The 19,878-nt window shown below is 36.4% G+C and overlaps 1 protein-coding gene and 1 pseudogene across 1 annotated transcript in view; both read left to right on the top strand.

The window, feature by feature from the left end:
- Nucleotides 1-19,878, top strand: part of SCML2 (Scm polycomb group protein like 2) — a 75,048-nt gene that overhangs the window by 38,456 nt on the left and 16,714 nt on the right. Inside the window, exons 9-10 of the mRNA XM_037046274.1 lie at nt 5,325-5,485; nt 10,758-10,872. Of these exons, the coding sequence (XP_036902169.1) occupies nt 5,325-5,485; nt 10,758-10,872 (276 nt within the window). The remainder of the gene's footprint in view (nt 1-5,324; nt 5,486-10,757; nt 10,873-19,878) is intronic.
- On the top strand, nt 6,238-6,937 carry LOC118987212 (small nuclear ribonucleoprotein-associated protein N-like; annotated as a pseudogene).

Genomic DNA, 19,878 nt, shown 5'->3' on the forward strand with positions numbered 1-19,878 from the left:
GAGACTATTAAAATGTCTTGGTTTTTAGGACATGTGGTCCAGTGGAGTTAACTTTGTCTGTGCACTCAATGGGTTGGCAGTTAGATTTTGCATGTCTTCTCATTTCTTTCCAGAGTCTCTGACCCAGGGTAACCTTTGATTCTTCTTTGAAGGCAGGAGTGAAGGAAGTTTGAACAGGTGACTGATGATCACTGCTATAGGGCCCACAGACAATATGCGAATTACTTTAGCAGTCCTCTTAGTCCCCTCCTCCACCCCACCCCCTTAAACCAACAAATGCAAATAGCTTCATCCCCATTTGCTTGAAATTCAGGCTTGCTCGGGCAACATGGGCTTTGTTGTTGACGTGCTTTCTTCAGAAAGGCAGTTTTATTCCTAGTAAAGGAGAAGGCTGTCCAGGGGAACCTAAATCACCTTAATGGTAAATGCAACGACAGTTTGTTTCTCTGGGATATTTCCAAAGGTAGGAATTGCACCCAAAGTTTCTTTCTTTATATTGTAGCTGAAGTGCGTTAAAGAAATTCATTGTCTGCCTTGTTATCTTTTGTATACTAAACATCCAGTCAGTACTGTTATCTCAAAAAATCTTGTTTTATTCTAAATATTATTTATTGAAATTGTTGTAGCTATTATTTGATAAGTCACTTGTCAAAGTTGTTTTATGATACAAGGAAAAGTCAGTCTTTGGTTATTTACACTGTAAAATTTGTTTAAAACAAAAAAGGAACAGCCCTATTGTAAGTTAGACTTGATCATTTAAATCTACAGTTTGTAATGAAATGTGTTGCCAATTTTTTTCTGTAGTTTGAGAAATGTAATTTTTGCTGGTATTACATGAGACTTATTGAAAGTATTTTTATGATGTAGAAATATGGATAACATTTTACTAATTAAATATTGTGTCAATATATTTAATGAGTTTTGTGGAAGTTATAGCCGTGACTGCTATGAGTTTTTTATAGCATAATGGAAGTCACTCTATAGAAGTCATTCAGTAAGAAAAAGTACTATGGTTTAAAAATGGAATGGCTTCTTAAAAGATTTTTAAACTTATTTTCAGAGAAAAGGGAAGGGAGGGAGAAAGAGAAGGAAACATGGATGTGAGAGGACCACATCAGTTGGTTGCCTCGCGAAAGCCCCCAACCAGGGACCTGGCCCACAACCCAGACATGTGCCCTGACTGGGAATTGAACCAGTTACCTTTTGGTTTGCAGGCCAGGGCTTAGTCCACAGAACCACACCAACCAGGGCAAAAAATGGAGTGACCCTTAAAGGCTCAGTATTGTTAGATGATATAAACTGACCTCAAACAACTGAAGTTGCTTCTTTTCATATGAACTTTTTAATGAAAATATTAAAGGTTTTGAAAATGGCTATGTTCTTTAGTAATATTGTGGTGACCAAAATCTTGGTTCTTTTGAAGTGAACAGCTATGAGTAGGAATTGTAAGAGAAAAGAAAAGGTCTTCATGGGAAGCAAGCACCCCTGTAAAGCTGAAGGGAGTAGTGTACAAAGTATCTGTGATTGGCAAGTGGAAAACATATATTTTTAAAAGAACACTTAAATTAAAGCCCTCCTAAATTCTAACTGTGATTTCTAACTTGTCTTTGCATTTTTATGATTTCATTTATAGTCTGAATACTTATGAAACATAATTATATAACAGGGTAGGGAAACCATGGAACTTCTACTAAATTCAGTTTTCTTACTTTAATTTAGCATGTGTGCCAAGAGACACTGTCATTTAGGTATGGAGATAAACAACTTAACTGGACTTTTGTAATTTGAGTTAGAGAGCTCTCCTTTAACTTTCTAGTTGTGTTTTGGAATTTCTTTCCAGTAACCTTTTTACAACTTTTGAATAACCTTCAGATAGAATATACTATGCGAATTAATGTATGTATAAGGCATATGAAGAGGTTTTTCCCTCTCTTCTTTAGTCTGTTTACTTTAGCTCTCTAAGCCCCTTTTTGAAAGGGGGGAGAAGGGGGTGAATCAAAGCTTCAGATCATTTTGTAATATTTGGTTTTGGTATAGTTGTTCAGACATCATTTTTTAAAGCCACTGGAAAAGATACAGCACCACTTCCCAAACTGGAATGTTCTGTCAGGCTCCAAAAGCAGATCTTTACTTTTCCAAGTAAATGATTTCTTTCTTTCTTTGTGGGAGTTCCCTTTTATTATATGTTTAGGGTATTGTTAATGCCGTAAAACTGTGGTTCTTGATATCGAGAGGGAAACCTACATGGGTTATCAAGAAGACTCAGGAGGGACAACGAAGGAGCTCAGGTAATAGGACTGGCTGTGTTCACTCTATTGAACTCTTACCATGCCAACCAAACCATCTCTGCTTGGTAAATGAGCAGGGAACTGGGCTGGTTAGAATAGTTAACTTGATGCAAGGTCCCAAAGGGTTAAAAAAAAAGACAGGTCTTATTTCCATAAAAACTGGCACAATTTGCTACTAAAAATTAGAGACCTTGTTTTGCTTTATAACTTCCCCAGTGTTTGCCATCCTTTTTTTGTAGTGATTAGTTGTAAAATAAAATGAACCTCTTTAAATGAAGGGGGTCTTAAAAAGGACTTTTATGCTTGTTTTGAGCACAGTAGGAAAATGAGAAGGTGAAAAAACAGTATCTTAGAGATGCCTTTAAGTGATGATAAAAGGAAGAGTAATAGGCAGAGACCTGTACAAAGCAGGATTGAAGTGTGGGCAGTGTGTGATAGGACAGAGAGTGCCCCTGCTGCTATAGAGGGAAGTAAATACCATGTGTCTTTGATGATCAACTGCTTGAGCAATAGAAATGCTTTTATGATTATATTCTGCTGAGTCAGCTTGGAACAGAACTGTGAAGATTAATAGATTGTCAAGAGAATGAGGATTTATGAGAATTTATTAACTAGGAAGGGGTCATTAGTGATCTTGGAAAGAATTTCTTTTAAAATATATTTGGGAGAAGAAACAGTTGTTGGAGGGGGCTAAAGAAACAAAATAATAAGGAAATTTAAGTATCAGTTATAGGTGACCTTGGTATTTTGGTAGTAAGTAGGAGGGCTCATGCAAGTGCTTAAAAGTATACCAGCAGCTAGAGGAGGTAACTTCAAAATAAGGGATGTGTGAGTGTTATAAGAGAGAGCAAGGAGTTGGGACTCAAGTGATTAAATATCATGAGGAGAGAGGAGATAATTGAAATCATAATGTCCTAGTGGAACCAGAGAAGATTGTTATTAGGATATAAGTAAAAGGGAATTGGAAGAGTAGAAAGAAAATTTTTTATTTGTTACAAGAGGGAGAGATGAGAATGAATGAAAAGACGTGTATTTTCAAGCTGGAGAAATGTCATGGTTATGGTCACTCCTGCAATATAGCCTTTAGTCTTCTCATGCAGTAGAAAATAAGGTCATTTGCTGAATGGAATAGGATGAGAGGAAGATGGGGACTTAAGCAGGAAAGCATACTTGGAAATCAGTGAGTTGGCACAATGACACCCGGAGTGGAGTTAGTGTGGATTTTACAGCAATCGATAATATCCTAATGCTCTATAGCGAAAGTTGGCAAGCTGCAACCCAAGGGCCACTTCTAGCTCATGTAGTCTGTGAGCTAAGAATGGTTTTAATATGCATGAAATGTTAAAATAGACAAGCAAACAAAGAAACTAAAAAGAATATGTGACAGAGACTGTATGTGGCCTTTATAGCCTTAAATACTTACTATCTGACCCTTTATAGAAAAAGATTGCTAACCCTTATCCTATAGCTCAGGACCAGAGAACACAAATGTTAGTGTGATTTATAGGTGGGAACTGACATGCTGGGCTTGATCAGAGATGATGGGGTAATGTTGGAGGTGGAAAGTTGGGTGCAGGTTGATACAGAGTAGAGTAAAGCCAGAAGACAGCTAATAGATTGGACTGAAATGGAGAGGGCTTGTGGCTAGATCTCATAAAGAGAATGAAAAGCTTGGTCAGTTGGTATGGAGCAAAAATGATAGGTAAGAAAGCTGAAGATACAGAAATGGGCATGCTGGTTATCTTGGAGATAGAAGAGTTCCAGAAATTACTAAGCATAACCATTTTAGGGAAGAGCTGAAATTTCCAATGATGAGGTTGGGATGACGAAGTATGAGAAGTGTGATGTTAAGGTTAAATTCCTGAAAATGATGATAGGGTAACTTTGTAAGAAGAAATAATGTGAATTAAGTTATTGGAATTATTGAAGAAAGTGGAAGTGAGCATGGAGAATGAAGTAGATAATGGTAAAGAGGTAAGAAGAGACTAGTGGGAATAGGTGAATTACAGTAAATAAGGGGGAAAATGATGGTGGCAATTAAGTGGTCCTCCATTTGCCCTGTCAGCTGAGAGAAGACTGTTCCCTCCTCTTGGCATGGTAAGTGAGAGAAGGTAGATAAAAAGGCTGCAGGGAAGATGTGGTATTCTTCATCAAGGATCTGTCAGTCCTACATGTAGTCTTTGAGTATGGGAGGAGCAAAGTGGTAAATTGGCTTCAAGTTGTCAAATGAAATTCTCAAACTAAAAGTAGTTGATTTTTGTGTAGATGTATAAATTATAAATGTCTTACTGTACAGCTCACCCTGTGAAAAATTTTTGACATTAGTACTTCTTATTATGTGTAAGATTCATTTTTGTAATGAAGTTATTAGGGTATTAATACTAAAATATGTGTATTTAATTGTGAACATAGACTAAAGTAATGTGGCAGGTAACTGTCATTTGAAATATTAAAACTAGTTACTTTGTTTGGGCTACCAAGAACTAGAAGATAAAAATATGATGGGTATGGTAATGGTCCTTCCATGACAATGTTAATATAATGTCTATATTTTAGTATATGAAGCTTTCTTATTAGACATACATATAATAACAATATACATTAGCCATTAAAAATCAAGTGCAGGAGATTCCCTTGGCCTCTGAAAGATTAAGCAGGAGCCATTGGTTTTTCTATATTGATGGGCAAAGTGATTCTTGTATATAACATAATTGGATAATATTTTTGAAGGAGAAACTGTTTTCTGTGTGAAGGACTAAAAATATGAGAAGCAGACAAAAGGTAAATAGCTAGAAATTTTCACTGTGCTAAGTTTAAAGTTCCTGGCTCCTTTTATAAAAGCCTACTTTTTTCTGGAGAATTAGATTATTTTCTGATAATAAGAAATCTTAAATACCTAAAACTTCATTTAAATGATACCTTTATTTTAAGTAGTTTTCAATGAGTAACTTGCAGAATGTTTTAAAAGATTATTTAAATTATTTTGAATCATAAGAAGATAATACCTTAATTATGTCATTTAAACCCTTTCCAAAGCAGCCCAGCAGTCAATGAGGCCTTCAAGGAAAACTGTTGTAGCATCACCAACACCGCAGCCCAGGAGATCAGGTCGGACTAAACCAGTTGGACATTCTCCAGTCCCCAAAATGGAAAGTTCTGCTAGAAATGTCACACCAAGGAGCAAAGTCCCCAAAGAGGTTAGTCGTAACTCCTACTAATTTGCATTATCAGTCTCTGTAGTTACTATTTATAACATATAGTTTAGGATTTACTAAGACTATGATGAGTCCCTTTAGGAATTTGTAAGTATATGTAAGGCCTGCATAGCCATCAAGCTTGGTATTTCTTTTCTTGAGTAAATTTAAAACTTTGAATAGTGTTTGATCTCTTCAAAACCACATTGAGATTTGTTGGCACTGTGGCTGCAAGTCCAGTGTAGAGTGGAGTGGCCCACGGACGTGCCTAATGTTGTGTTCTGAGGAGCGGCCAGCAGAGTAGTGGAGCGAGACAGGGACCACTTACACTGAGAAGGACCAGGAAAACCATATGCCAGAGGTGGAAGTCCGAGTCAAACATAGGAAGACAGCCTTACTGAGCAACGAAGAGTGTCAGCTGTACCCAAGGCAATCTTAGCAGCAGCAAGTACCTGGTGGAACTGAGGCAAGCATTCTTAGTTGAGTCACCAAGAGTGGGTTAAGACAGTCTTGGAACATCCAAGGTAGGTGATTCCAAGCAAAAACAAAAACAGGCTCTACCAACTGTTTGAAGCTCCTGCCCCAGCTTGTATTGTTTGTGGCAGAGCCTGCATTATACCTTTATGTGTAGCCTTCCTGTAGGTCTTAAAGGATTCTGAAACTTTATTCTGGACATTGGATTTAGTGGAACAGTAAATCCAATGTCCAGAATAAAGTTTCAGAATCCTTTAAGACCTACGGGAAACAGCGGCAAGATGCTGAAGCACATCAACTATAGAATGAATTGTATCCTTCAAGATGACAGAATCTTCGTTGGCACCTTTCAGGCTTTTGACAAGCACATGAACTTGGTCCTCTCTGATTGTGAGGAATTCAGGAAGAGCAAGCCAAAGAATATGAAGCAGCCACAATGTGAAGAAAAGGTTTTGGGTCTGGCATTGCTGCATAGGGAGAATTTGATTTTCATGAGTGTGGAGGTACCCCACTCCAAAGATACTGGCATTGTTTGAGTGCCACTTCCTGGAGCAGCAGGAGGCCCTGGGGTTGGCAGGGCCACTGGCAGAGGAGTACCAACTGGTGTTCCAATTCCCCAGGCTCCTGCTTGATTAGCAGGCCCTGTCTAAGGGATTGGGGGCCCATCCAAGCAGGTAATGACTCCACAGGGTCTTCCCTGTGCACTGTAGCAGCTATTGAAGTTGCAGCCATTGCCAGCATTGCTGGAGCTCCAACTCACTACCCACCAAGTTGGGGGAATTCCTCTACCCCTTTGGGCTGAGCAACTCTACCTACAAGCATTATGGCTCCTCTAACTGCTATGAGACCACCCATGGGATCAGCAGTTGGGTTTCCCCCTGCTTGAGGATGCCAATAGGCATATTCCCTCCAGCAATGATACCCTTTCCCCTAGGAATTAGAGGCCCACCTCCCCCAGAAGTGAGTTCACCAAGACCCTAGAATACGATTGATCCTTACTCACTTTTTTCCCTTCAGTGTGTCTTGTGAAACTGTGTAGAGTGTTTCTGAACTTTTGTCCCCTCTTTGCTGCATTCATATTAACTAATAAATGCATAGAGCAATTAAACTGTGGGAGAAAAAACACTTGAAAGTACAGCATGGATGTATTTATGTTCAGGCCAGTTTATTTGTAACCCAGTACACTCTAAAATCAGCGTGAAGTAAATTTTACTGTACATAAATTATACCTCAATAAACTGGGGTAATCAATGTGCTCAATTTAATGATGCTAGAGTTATATTCAATTTTACTGATTTCCCCAAAGAAAACAACTCAAACCTGAAAATAATAGAAAAAGCAGCTCCCTGAAGACACTGAGACTGGATGGAAACCGACAGACTCTGGGGGTGGAAGTACACACAGGAAGAGGGGAATTATACTAGATTTTATAACTGGCAAAAATACCCTTCAAGAATGAAGGTAAACTAAAAGATTACATTTTCAAATAAATCACACTTAGAGAATTCATCACTGGCAGACAAGCACTATAAGAAATGCTGAAGGAAGTTTGTCTCTTGGTAAATGCAAATGGCTTCCTTTTTGGCGTTTTTCTTCATAGTTTCTTTATTATAATGTGACTTTAAAGTAATAATTAGCCCTGGCTGGTGTGGCTCAGTTGATTGAGCACCAGCCTGTGAACCAAAGGGTCACTAGCTTAATTCTTGGTCAGAGCACATGCCTGGGTTGTAGGCCAGGCCCCCAGTTGGGGGTTGTAAGAGGCAACCACACACTGATGTTTCCCTCCCTCTCTTCCCCTCTGTAAAAAGAAAGAAAGAAAATCTTTAAGAAGTAAAGTAATAATTATAGTCATATGGGGTTTATAACATGTGTAGCTATAACACATAAAACAATCATAGTATAAAGTCTAGGGCTAGGGGACATGAATTTGTATAAATGTACAGCTTCAACATTTTATGTCAAGTAGTATAGTATTAACTTTATGTGGATTGAACATTGTAATCCCCAGGGTATATTGTAAAAACACAAATGCAAAGAAGTATAGCTAAAAAGCCATTGGGAAAATTTTAAAATGAAACTCTAAGGCATATATAAGTTATCAAAAAAAAAGATAAGACAGAGGAATAGAGGAGCAAAACACAGAGGAGACAAATAGAAAATGGTAGACCTAGATACAAACATACTAATAATTACTTGAAAAGTTAGTGAACTAAGCTAACTAAAAGACAGCTTAAGAATGTGAAGTTATATATATATATATATTTATGATTTTCTTACATATATCTCACATAGAAACAGACAACAGTGTAGAGATAACCAGAGAAAGGGGGGTGGGGGTAGGTGAAGGTGGGCAGAGGGGGAAAATGTGGATGGAAAGGGGCTTTTCTTAGTGCGATGGACACATGATGCAGTGTGCAGATGATGCTTTATTGTGTTGCACACTTGAAAGCTGTATGGTTTTGTGAAACAATATCACCCCAATAATTTTTTTAAAAGACAGAGCTTATCAAAATGGATTTTTAAAAGACCAATTTGTATCCTGTCTGCAAGAGATACGCTCTAAATATAAAGATATAGAATCTTCCAAGGCCTATTCGAATTGAAATAAATTTCAGCAGTATTACCTTAAACATTTCTGAATTTAGCCATTTGATACCAATAGGTAAAACATTTCTGTTTTGTTTCAACTGTTTGCAGTATGGAGCAACATGATGGAACCATTTTGATTTAAAACATTTATATTAATACTGATATTTTCACTTTGAAAAGTATTAAAAATTTATGAAATAAAAATAAAGTCAATAAAACGGAATATACTTTAAAGATAAAATCATCAACATTGAAAAAATCAAATAAGCCAGTTATTTCAATATATCATTAGCAGTATATCATTAGCAGATAAAATTTTTCACATTAAAAATAAATTACATACAATAGCCAAGACTTGGAAGCAGCCCAAGTATCCATCAATAATGAGTGGATAAAACAGCTATGGGACATTTACACAATGGAATACTGCTCAGCCTTAAAAAAGAAGAAAATTTTACCCTTTGTGACAGCATGGGTAGACCTGGAGGACATTATGCTAATAAAATAAGCCAGTCAGAATGACAAGTACCATATGATTTCACTCATTTGTGGAATCTTATGAACAAACTGAGCTAACAAGCAGGCTGACAGCTCTGGGGAATATTGGAGGGGTGGAAGGATTGAGCAAAAACGGAAGGAAAAAAACTCATGGACAACAGTGTGGTAATTGTGGGGAGGAGGGAGGTGGGTGGAGGTATTGCCCCCCCTCCTCCAGGAAGAGGGTGTAGGGGCAATAAATGGTGATGAAAAAAAAAAGTCCCTTGCAAGCAGGGAGAAACAAAATTACATAAAATTAAGAAAAGTTAATGAAATTTAAAGGGAAATAATATTTTAAATGCATTAAAAATTAAAATGTATTAAGGGTGTCAATACATGTTTAATGCATATTTTCAAGCTTCTGAAAGCCTGTGTGATTAGTTGGTATAATGGTGATGATAGACAATAATGCCAAAAAGTTTCTCTTGACTCCTTTATTTTGAAATAATGCCAATGTTAATTTGACAGTTTTGAAGAGGGGCAGACACTATAATTTTTGGATTGTAAGCTATTTTTTGTTTCAAAGGAAGCATTTCAGTTCACTTTCATCTTCTCCGGCTTCATCGTTTCATCATGAAAAGATGAAGATTTTAATGCAGTTACTTATCTCCTGGTTCCAGTTCTGCCATGTCATAATTTAGTTATTTAGAAAGTCTCTGAACCAGAGTAAGAATTATTCTTGCAATAGACTTTTTCCTTGCAACTATTTCCCCTCTCCTCTTAAAGGATTTTAGAGGTATAGAAACATGTTTTCCAAATAAATGTACATTTGTTTAATTTATCATGTTAATGCAAACATACTATTTTGGTATGTCTTAAGTCAAAGGATTCATATTTCAGATTTTTTAAATAGTGAAAGAACAAACGATATTAACACTAGTACTTTAATACTTAAAAATTAACATGGTTTTCTAGAATGCTGTGAACCAAATGAAAGTCATTAAACAAATAAAAGAAAAATCCAACAACATTGGTTGTTGTCCTATGTTAACCTCCTTGTTCTTGCCTTTTAAATATCCTTTCATTACCTTTTCTACACACAAGAGTTCCTTCTCTTATATTGGAGAGCCATGTTTGAAATGGCTCCTAAAAAACCTTAGTTGATATAAAATAAACAAAGGGCTAGTGATGTTTAACGAAGCCCAGAAGACATTTGTTTCTTATATATGATAGGCATAATTTTGTGGACAAGCAACTTGTAATGTCAGAATTATCATATGTAATATGGAGAAATGTAGACTAGACTAAAAACCAGATGAGTGACTGCTTTCTAAAGATAAGTCTGTCTTCTGTCTTGTTGAGGTTCCTCACCCCCTTTTGATGTATTGCTAAATTACATTAACAGACTTTGTTTAGCAGTGTGAAAAAATTTGTCTTATGGGTAACCTAAAAAAAAAAAAAAGCAAGTTTTACAGAGTCAACTATTTTGGCTAAGGTGTGACCAGTTGGAGCAGGAGTAGTACTGAGAATCTTGGCCTTTTGGTCTTTTTCTCTCCCACCTGATCGTGGGTCCCTCTGAGGAGTACAGTGTGGAAAGTACTGCAGTTTGTCACACACACACACACATGGGTTTTCAACCTTGGGGACTTCTGGAAATTTATCATTTGTGGACCAGTTATATCCATTTTCTTATTACCTTATATAAGAATCCTTTCTTTTTTTCTTTTTTAAACAGGAAAAAAGTCCCATTCCATGTTCCACAACTTCACCTGTAAAGATACTGACCAGAGGCCGTGCTGTTGTGCATAAGGATCCCCCTCCTGGGTCATATAAAATAGTGATGTCTACAGGTAAATTAGTATGTTTAAGAGAGTATAAAATTACTTGTATTTTATTCTGTATTGTATTTAGTATCTGAAATCCTGGAAGTAAAATAATAGGACAAAAGATGATTTTTAAAGCATTTTTCATATCAAACTATTTTGAAATTTTGTTTTTTCTTTTTTAAAATAAAATTCACTTTTTATTGTTTTATTAGACTTGTTCCAATTTTCCCCATTGCTCTCCCCTGCCCTTAAAATGATTATTGTAACATATCTCATTGTGTCAGTTTATTATTTCTGATTTTTAGTTCATTAGCAGGAGAGAGTACCTAAATGAGTATAACATAAAGGAGATAAAAATAGAAATCCTTGTTTAACTTGTGCTCAGTAGAACTGTGTCCATGCCATTATCATCACAGGTTAAGTTTTTTTTATAGCTATTTCATGTCTGTAACAGCATCCATCCTTCCTCTGGCTATTGCCAGAAAGTTGTATTACGATAAATTTCAACATAGCAAAAGTGAAATTAATGGGTTTTTATTGGAATATATATATATATATATATATATATATATATATGAAAATGTTATAATTTAAAACAATGGGGAATAGATTAAAATAATGTGCTTCTTGATTTAGTGGAGTACTATATTTTGTATTTGGCAATGCACTCTCATATTGTTACATTGTTTGTTGATTTGTATTTCTTGGTTCCCAGTGAAGAAAAATTATGGAAAATTGATATTTGTAATTGCTTCTAAATCATATGCTTTTATTAAATTAAGGAAAAGCATTTATTTTTAAATTTTCTTCAGTGACCTTTGGTATGTATATAAAGAACATTTTTTCTTTTCTTTTTTTTATTGTTGTTCAAGTACAGCTGTCTTCATTTTCCCACCACCACTCCACCCCACCCCACCCCACCCATCCCAGCCTCCTACCATTGATCCTTCTCCCTTTGACTTTGTCTACGTGTCTTTTATATATGTTCCTTGACAACCTTTTCCCTATTTTCTTCTGTTCTTCCTCTCCCCTCTGGTTACTGTCAGTTTTTTTTTAAGTTAATGAAAAAAATTTCTCTAAGTCATTAGAATTTACTGTGACATATATCTTAAGTTATTTGGTTACTTTAGAAAATATAATGAAGGTGAAGTATTGGTGATTTAAAATAAATTCAGTCCAAAAAGGAGTATACTAACATGACGTTTTTTCAATTACAGTTGACATTCAATATTATATTAGTTTCAAGTGTACAGCATAGTGGTTAGACATTTATATAATTTTGAAAGTAATCCTTACTGGTGACCAGTAAGCCTAGTCCCCACCTGGCACTAATACTTAGTTATTATAATATTATTGACTATATGGCCTATGCTGTACTTTATATACCTGTGATTATTTTGTACTTCTTAAACCCTTCACCTCTTCCACCCAGCCTCCAAATTCCCCTTCCATATGGCAACCATCAGTTTGTTGTCTGTATTTATGAGTCTGTTCAATTTTATTTGTTCATTTGTTTGTTCCTTCGATTCCACATATAACTGAAATCATATGGGATTTGTCTTTCTCTGTTGGACTTTTTTTTCACTTAGAATTAGTACCCTTTAGGTCCATCCATTTTGTAGCATGGTAAGATTTTATTCTTCTTTATGGGAGAATAGTATTCCATTGTATATATGTATCACATCTTTATCCAGTTGTCTGTTGATGGACACTTAGGTTGTTTCCATATCTTGGCTATTATAAATAATGCTGTAATGAACATAGGGATGCATATATCTTTTTGAGTTAGTATTTTGGATTTCTTTGTATAAATCAGAAGTGGAATCACTAGGTCATAATACAGTTCTATTTTTTTAGGACCTTCCATGTCATTTTTCATATTGGCTGCACCAATCTGCATTCCCACCAACAATTCACAAGGGTTCCTTTTTCTTTACCTACTCACTAATACTTGTTGTTTGTTGATTTATTGATAATAGCCATTCTATGTAGATATATCATGGTTTTAATTTGCATTTTTCTGATGATTACTGACATCGAGCATCTTTTTGTATGTCTGTACATCTGTACATCCTCTTTGGAGGAATGTCTATTTGGGTCCTCCGCTCATTTTTTTATTGGTTGGGGGTTTTTGGTGTTACATTGCATAAATTCTTTTTTTTATTAAATATATTGGGGTGACATTGATTAAAAGGTTATATATGTTTCAGGTGTACATTTCTATGATAATCAGTACATGACCTGTATATTACATTGTGTTCCCACCACCCAAAGTCAAATCATCTTCCTTCACCATATACTTGGCCCCCTTTCTCCTTTACTACCCCCTTCCCACTGGTAACCATTATACTGTTGTCTGTGTTTACGAGTTTCAGTTTTATATCTCACTATGAGTGAAATCACGTGCTTCTTAGCTTTTTCTGACTGACAGTTCACTTAGTGTGATGTTCTCAAGGTCCATCTATGTTGTCACAAATGGTAGTATTTCATCTTTTCTTTTTTTCTTTTTATTTTTTTAAAAGATTTTATTTATTTATCTTTAGAGGGGAAGGGAAGGAGAGAAGGAGAGAAATCTCTCGTGGGTCCCCTGCTGGGAAGTGCTCTGCAACCCAGGCATGTGCCCTGACTGGGAATCGAACCAAGATTGTGTGGTTCACAGGCTTGCACTCAATCCACTGAGCTACACCAGCCAGGGCATCTTTTCTTTTTTTAAATTTTATTGTTCAAGTACAGTTTTCTGCCTTTTCCCCCATCTCCCCCTCACCCCAGCCATCCCCACCTCCCTCCCCTGATCATCTTTTCTTATGGCTGAGTAGTATTCCATTGTATACATGTGTCAGTTTTCTTTATCCCGTCATTTCTCAAAGGACACTTGGCTGTTTCCATGTTTTGGCCACCGTGAATAATGCTGCAATGAACTAAAGGGTGCATATATCTTTGTGAATAAATGCTTTCCAGCTTCTCATATACATACCCAGAAAGGGGATTTCTGGGTCATATGGTAACTCTACTCTTAATTTTTTGAGGAAAAGCCATATTGTTTTTTATAGTGGCTATACCAGTTTACATTCCCACCAGCAGTGAATGAGAGTTCCTTTTTCTCCATAGCCTCTGCAACACTTGTTATTACTTCCCTTGTTGATAATAGTAGCCGTTCTAACAGATGTGAGGTGGTATCTCTTGTAGTTTTAATTTACATCTCCCTAATAGCTAGTGATGTTGAGCATCTTTTCATATATCTGTTGACCATTGGTGTATTTTCTTGGGAGAAGTATTTGTTCAGTTCCTCTGACCATTTTTTTAATTGGACTGTTTGGTGTTGAGTTGTATGAATTCTTTATATATTTCAGATAGTGATCCCTTGTCAGAGCTGTTTGCAGATATCATCTTCCATTCAGTTGGTTGCCTTTTTGTTTTGTTGGTAGTTTCTTTTGCTGTGCCGAAGTTTTTTGTTTGATATAGTTCCATTCATTTATTTTTACCTTTACTTCCCTTGACTTTGGAGTCAAATACCTAAAATCTTCTTTAAGACCAAGGTCTGAGTTTAGTACCTATGTTTTCTTCTTTGTAATTTATTGTTTAAGATCTTATATTTGTCTTTGATCCATTTTGATTAATTTTTGTACATAGAGACAAACTGTTGTCTAGCTTTATTCATTTTTTTTGCATTTGGCTTCCCAATTCTCCCAGCACCATTTATTGAAGAGGATTTCTTTACTCCATTGTATGTTTTTTGGCTCCTTTGCCAAAAATTATTTGCCCATATATTGTACATGTGGTTTTATTTCTGGGCTCTCCATTGGTCTGTGTGTCTACTTTTCTGCCAATACCATGCTGTTTTGATTATTGTTGCTCTGTAGTATAAATTGAACTTAGGTAGTGTAATTGATACCTCTGGCTTGATTCTTTTTTCTCAGATTTCTTTGGCTATTCAGGGTCTTTTGTGGTTCCATAACAATCTGATCATTTTTTTCTATTTCTTTCTTTGTTTTTATTCACTCACTTTTATTTTTTTATTGTTCTATTAGAGTTGTCCCAATTTTCTTCCATTGCTCTCCCCTGCCCTGCCTACCCTCTACTCCCACAGTCAGTCCCCACCCTGTTATCCATGTCCATGGGTCATTTATACCTGCTCCTAAAAATGTCATTAGGGTTTGAGTGTCTTTCTCAATTTCTTTTAATAATGATTTGTAGTTTTCAGCATGAGGTTTTTTATACAACCTTTGTTAAGTTTATTCTTAGGTGTTTTATTCTTTTTGTTGCAATTGCACAAATAATTGCTTTTTTCATTTCTTTTTCTGAAGTTTCATTGTTAGTATATAGGAGGGCAGAGAATTTTTTACACTGATTTTGTAGCCTGCAACTTTACTGTATTTGTTTATTGTTTCTAATAGTTTTCTGGTGGAGCCTCTAGGATTTTCTATGTAAAGAATCATGTCATCTGCAAAAAGTGACACTTTTACTTCTTCATTCCCACTTAGGATGCCTTTCATTTTTTTCTCTTCCCTGATTGCTCTGGGTAGGACTTCCAGTGCTATGTTGAATAAGAGTAGACATCCTTGCCTTATTTCCTAATCTTAGAGGAAAAACTTCCAGTTTTTCACTATTGAGTGTTAAATTAGTTGAGGGTTTATTATATATGGCCCTTATTATGTTGAAGTACTTTCCTTTTATACCCATTTTAATGAATGTCTTAATCACAAATGGATATTGTATCTTATCAAAAGCTTTTTCTGCATCTTTTGATAAGTTTGTGATTTTTGTCCTTTGTTTTGTTAATGTGGTATATTATGTTGGTTGATTTGCATGTGTTGAACCTCATGCCCCTGGAATGAACCCTATTTGATCATGATGTATTATTTTTTAAATGTATTGTTGTATTTGATTTGCTAGTAATTTGTTTAGGATTTTTGCATCTGTATTCATCAGAGATATTGGTATCAGGTTTATGTTGGTCTCATAAAAAATGTTAGGAAGTATTGTCTCTTCAGTTTTTTGGAAGACTTCAAGAAGAGTAAATGTCAAATCTTTGAATGTTTGATAATTTCTTTTTTTAAAAATATTTTATTTATTTATCTTTAGAGGGGAAGGGAAGGAGAGAGAAAGAGAAACATTAATGTATGGTTGCTTCTTGTGCATCCCCTGCTGGGAACTGGCCCCTGCTGGGAACTGGCCCCTGCTGGGAACTGGCCTGCAACCCAGGCATGTGCCCTGATTGGGAATCGAACCATGATCATCTGGTTCACAGGCCCACACTCAATCCACTGAGCTACACCAGCCAGGGCTGAATGTTTGATAATTTCAAAGAAGCAGCTGTTTGTTGTATTAATTTTTGTGTAGCTTTTAGTTCTCTTTTTCATTCAGTTGTGCTCTAATTTTTGTTAGGTTTTAAATATTTTTATTATTTTTTACGTATATTTCATTGAATATGCTGTTACAGTTTTCCCAATTTTTCCCCCTTTGCCCCTCTCTTCCTGCTACCCCCCCTTTCTTCAGCACTCCCCCCCCTTAGTTCATGTCCATGGGTTGTGTGTGTAAGGTCTTTGGCTCCTCCATTTCCTATGCTATTCTTAACCCCCCCTGTCTTTTTGTTCCTACCAATTATGCTTCTTAATCCCTGTACCATTTCCCTATTCTCCCCTTCCCCCTCTCAGCTGATAACCCTCCAAATGATGTCTATATCTATGATTTTCTTCCTGTTCTGGTTGTTTGTATAGTCTTCTTTTTCTTTTTTAGATTCAGTTGTTGATGGTTGTGAATTTGTTGCCTTTTTAATGTTCATGGTTTTGATCTTTTTCTTTTTCTTAAATCAGTTCCTTTAACATTTCCTGTAATAATGGCTTGGTGATAATGAACTCCTTTAGCTTTACGTTGTCTGGGAAGCACTTTATCTGCCCTTCCATTCTAAATGATAACTTTGGATAGAGTAATCTAGGTTGTAGGTCCTTACTTTTCATCACCTTGAATACTTCTTGCCAGTCCCTTGTTACCTGCAAAGTTTCTTTTGAGAAATCAGTTGGTAGTTTTATGGAAACTTGTTTGTAGGTAACTCCCTGCTTCTTTGTTGCTGCTTTTAAGATTCTCTCTTATCTTTAACCTTTGGCATTTTAATTAATTATGATGTGTCTTGGCATGGTCCTCTTACTGTCCAACTTGTTTTGCGACTCTCTGTCCTTTCTGGACTTGTATATCTATTTCCTTTGCCAGTAGAGACGTTTTCTTTCATTATTTTTTTCAAATAAGTTTTCAATTTCTTGCTCTTCCTCTTCTCCTTCTGACATCCCTATGATTCGGATGTTGGAACGTTTAAAGTTGTCCTGGAGATTCCTCAGCCTCTCCTCATATTTTTGAATTCATGTTTCTTCTTTTTGTTCTGGTTGAATGTTTATCTCTTCCTTATGTTCCAAATCATTGGTTTGAATCCTAGCTTCCTTCTCTTCTCTATTGGTTTCCTATGGATTCTTCATTTCACTTAGTGTGATCTTCCCCTCTTTATTTTTTGTCCATATTCAAGGAATTCTCTGAGAAATCTAATAACCATTGTTTTGAACTCTGCATCTGATAGATTGACTATCTCCATTTCACTTAGTTCTTGCATTTTATTCACTTTTTTGCATTTTATTTTTATTTATTTATTTTTATTGTTGTTCAAGTACAGTTTCCTGCCTTTTACCCCCACCCTTCCCCACCACCTCAGCCCTCCCTGCCTCATTTAGCTCTTTTTCTGGGATTTTGTTCTGTCCTTTCATTTGGGCCATTTTTCTTTGTCTCCTCAGTTTAGCAGCCTCCCTGGATTTGTTTCTGTGTATTAGGTAGAGATGCTTTTACTTACTGTCTTAGTAGTGTGGCACATGTAGAAAAGGCACCTGTAAATTGTGTGGGGCAGAGCCTTAGGTAGTTGCCAGGGCAGGACAACTCATTTCACTGCTTTGTGGCTGTGTGGGTAGGGGACAAAAGGGGACAGTGCCACTGCCTGGTACTCCACAGCTTTGTGGCTGTGTCCTCCAAAAGGGGACAGTGCCACTGCCTGGTTTCTGGTAGTTTGCTGGGCACTCGCCCCATTTCCAGTCACTTCATCTTCTGTTGTGTGACTGGTGCCCTTCCAGCTGCTTCCCCAGTGGTGAATCCGAGTAGGTGGGTTTGCATACATTCTAAGACTGTGTTGGCCCTTTGAGCACTGAAAATCTAGGAGTTTCTTCCACAACCCCAACCCCTGCTGGTTTTTACAGCCAGAGATAATGGAGATCTATCTTCCCAGTGCTGGAACCCTGGACTGTGCACTTTGGCCTTGATCTGGGATTGCTTCCTCCTAAGGTATCCCTCCCATCTGTTCCACTGTTGCTGTTGGCTTTTCCATGCCACTTCGCCTCTCTGCCCATTTCCATGACTCTGCCCCTCCTACCTGTCTGGACGAATGTGTCCTTTTTAAATCCTTGGTTGTCAGACTTCCATACAGCTCAATTTTCTGACAGTTCTGGGTGTTACTAGTTTTGAGATCTGGTTGTAGTTCTTTTCTGTGGTTGCACAGGGAGGCAAAGTGTGTCTACTTACACCTCCATCTTGATCAGAAGTCCTCTAATTTTTGTTATTTCCTTTATTCTGCTGACTTTTGCATGCTTTTGTTCTTTTTCTAGTTCTTTAAGATGTAATAGTAGGTTGCTTACTTGAGATTGTGTTTGTTGAGATAGGCCTGGAATGGTATAAACTTCCCTCTTCCTACTGCTTTTGCTGCATCTCAGAAGTTTTCATATGTTGTATAGTCATTGTCATTTGTGTCTGTATGTATAACTTTTGATCTCACCTTTTATTTCTTCTTTGTCCCAGTAATTTTTTAGCAGTATGATGTTTAATTTCCACCTATTTGTGGTTTTTTTCTACTTTCTGTTTGCAGTTGATTTCTAATTTCAAAGCATTGTGGTCAGATAATATACTTGGTATAATTTCAGTCTTTTTAAATTTGTTAAGGCTAGTTTTGTGTTCCAACATATAGTCTGTCCTTGAGAATGTTCCATGTGCACTGGAGAAGAATGTATAATCTGATATTCTGGGATGAAAGGCTCTGTAAAAGTCAATTATGTCCATTTGGCCTAATGTATCATTTAAGGCTGATATTTCTTTATTGACTTTCTGTTTGGATGTTTTTTCCAGAACTGTCAATGGAGTATTTAGATCCCCTACTATGATTGTATTTTTGTCAATTTCCATCTTTAGTTCTGTTAGTAGTTGCTTTATATATTTCAGTGCTCCCTGACTGGGTGCATATAGATTGAGAATTGTTATGTGTTCTTGATGTAGTGCCCCCTTTGTCATTATGAAATGTCCATCTCTATCTCCTTGTTACCCTTGTTATCTTGAGATGTACTTTGACAGATATAAGTATGGCTACACCTGCTTTTCTGTGGATACTATAGTCATTGTCCACCATTTCACTTTGAGTCTTCCTTTGTCTTTGCAGCTTAATTATGTCTCCTGAAGGCAGCATATGGTTGGGTTTTGTTTTCTGACCCAGTCTGCTGCTCTTTGCTTTTTTATTGATGAATTCAGTCCAGTCACATTTAGGGTTATTATTGATGTATGAGGATTTCCTGCAGCCATTTTATCTTTTGTTTTCTGGTAACTCTATGCCTCTGTTGGTTCTTTTTCTTTGTGTCACTATCTGTTTTTGTTTGGTGGTAGTCCATAATTTTTTCCTTTCTTTAAAAAAATTACATGTCCCAGTTTGGGTTTTTTTTTTTGTGTGTGTGTGTGTGTATGTGATTATCATTAGGTTTATGAAAAAGAAGGTTTCATCTATACAGTAGTTTTTTTCTTTTCAGTGCATCTAATATCCATCCCTCTTTGCAGAGTTAGACCTTTGCCCCCTTCCTTTATATGTTTTTGTCACAAATTATCCCTATTTATGCTGTAAGTTTGTTGGTGATCTTACTTGTAGTTCTGTGATCCTTTGTTCTTTGTTTCAGGTAGAATAACCTTGAATATTTTTTGCAATGGAGGGTGATAAATTCCCTTAGCTTCTGTATGTCTGGAGCT

Source organism: Sturnira hondurensis, unplaced genomic scaffold, assembly GCF_014824575.4.
Source record: "Sturnira hondurensis isolate 20B ecotype Veracruz unplaced genomic scaffold, ASM1482457v3 Scaffold0005220, whole genome shotgun sequence".
Lineage (NCBI taxonomy): Eukaryota > Metazoa > Chordata > Mammalia > Chiroptera > Phyllostomidae > Sturnira > Sturnira hondurensis.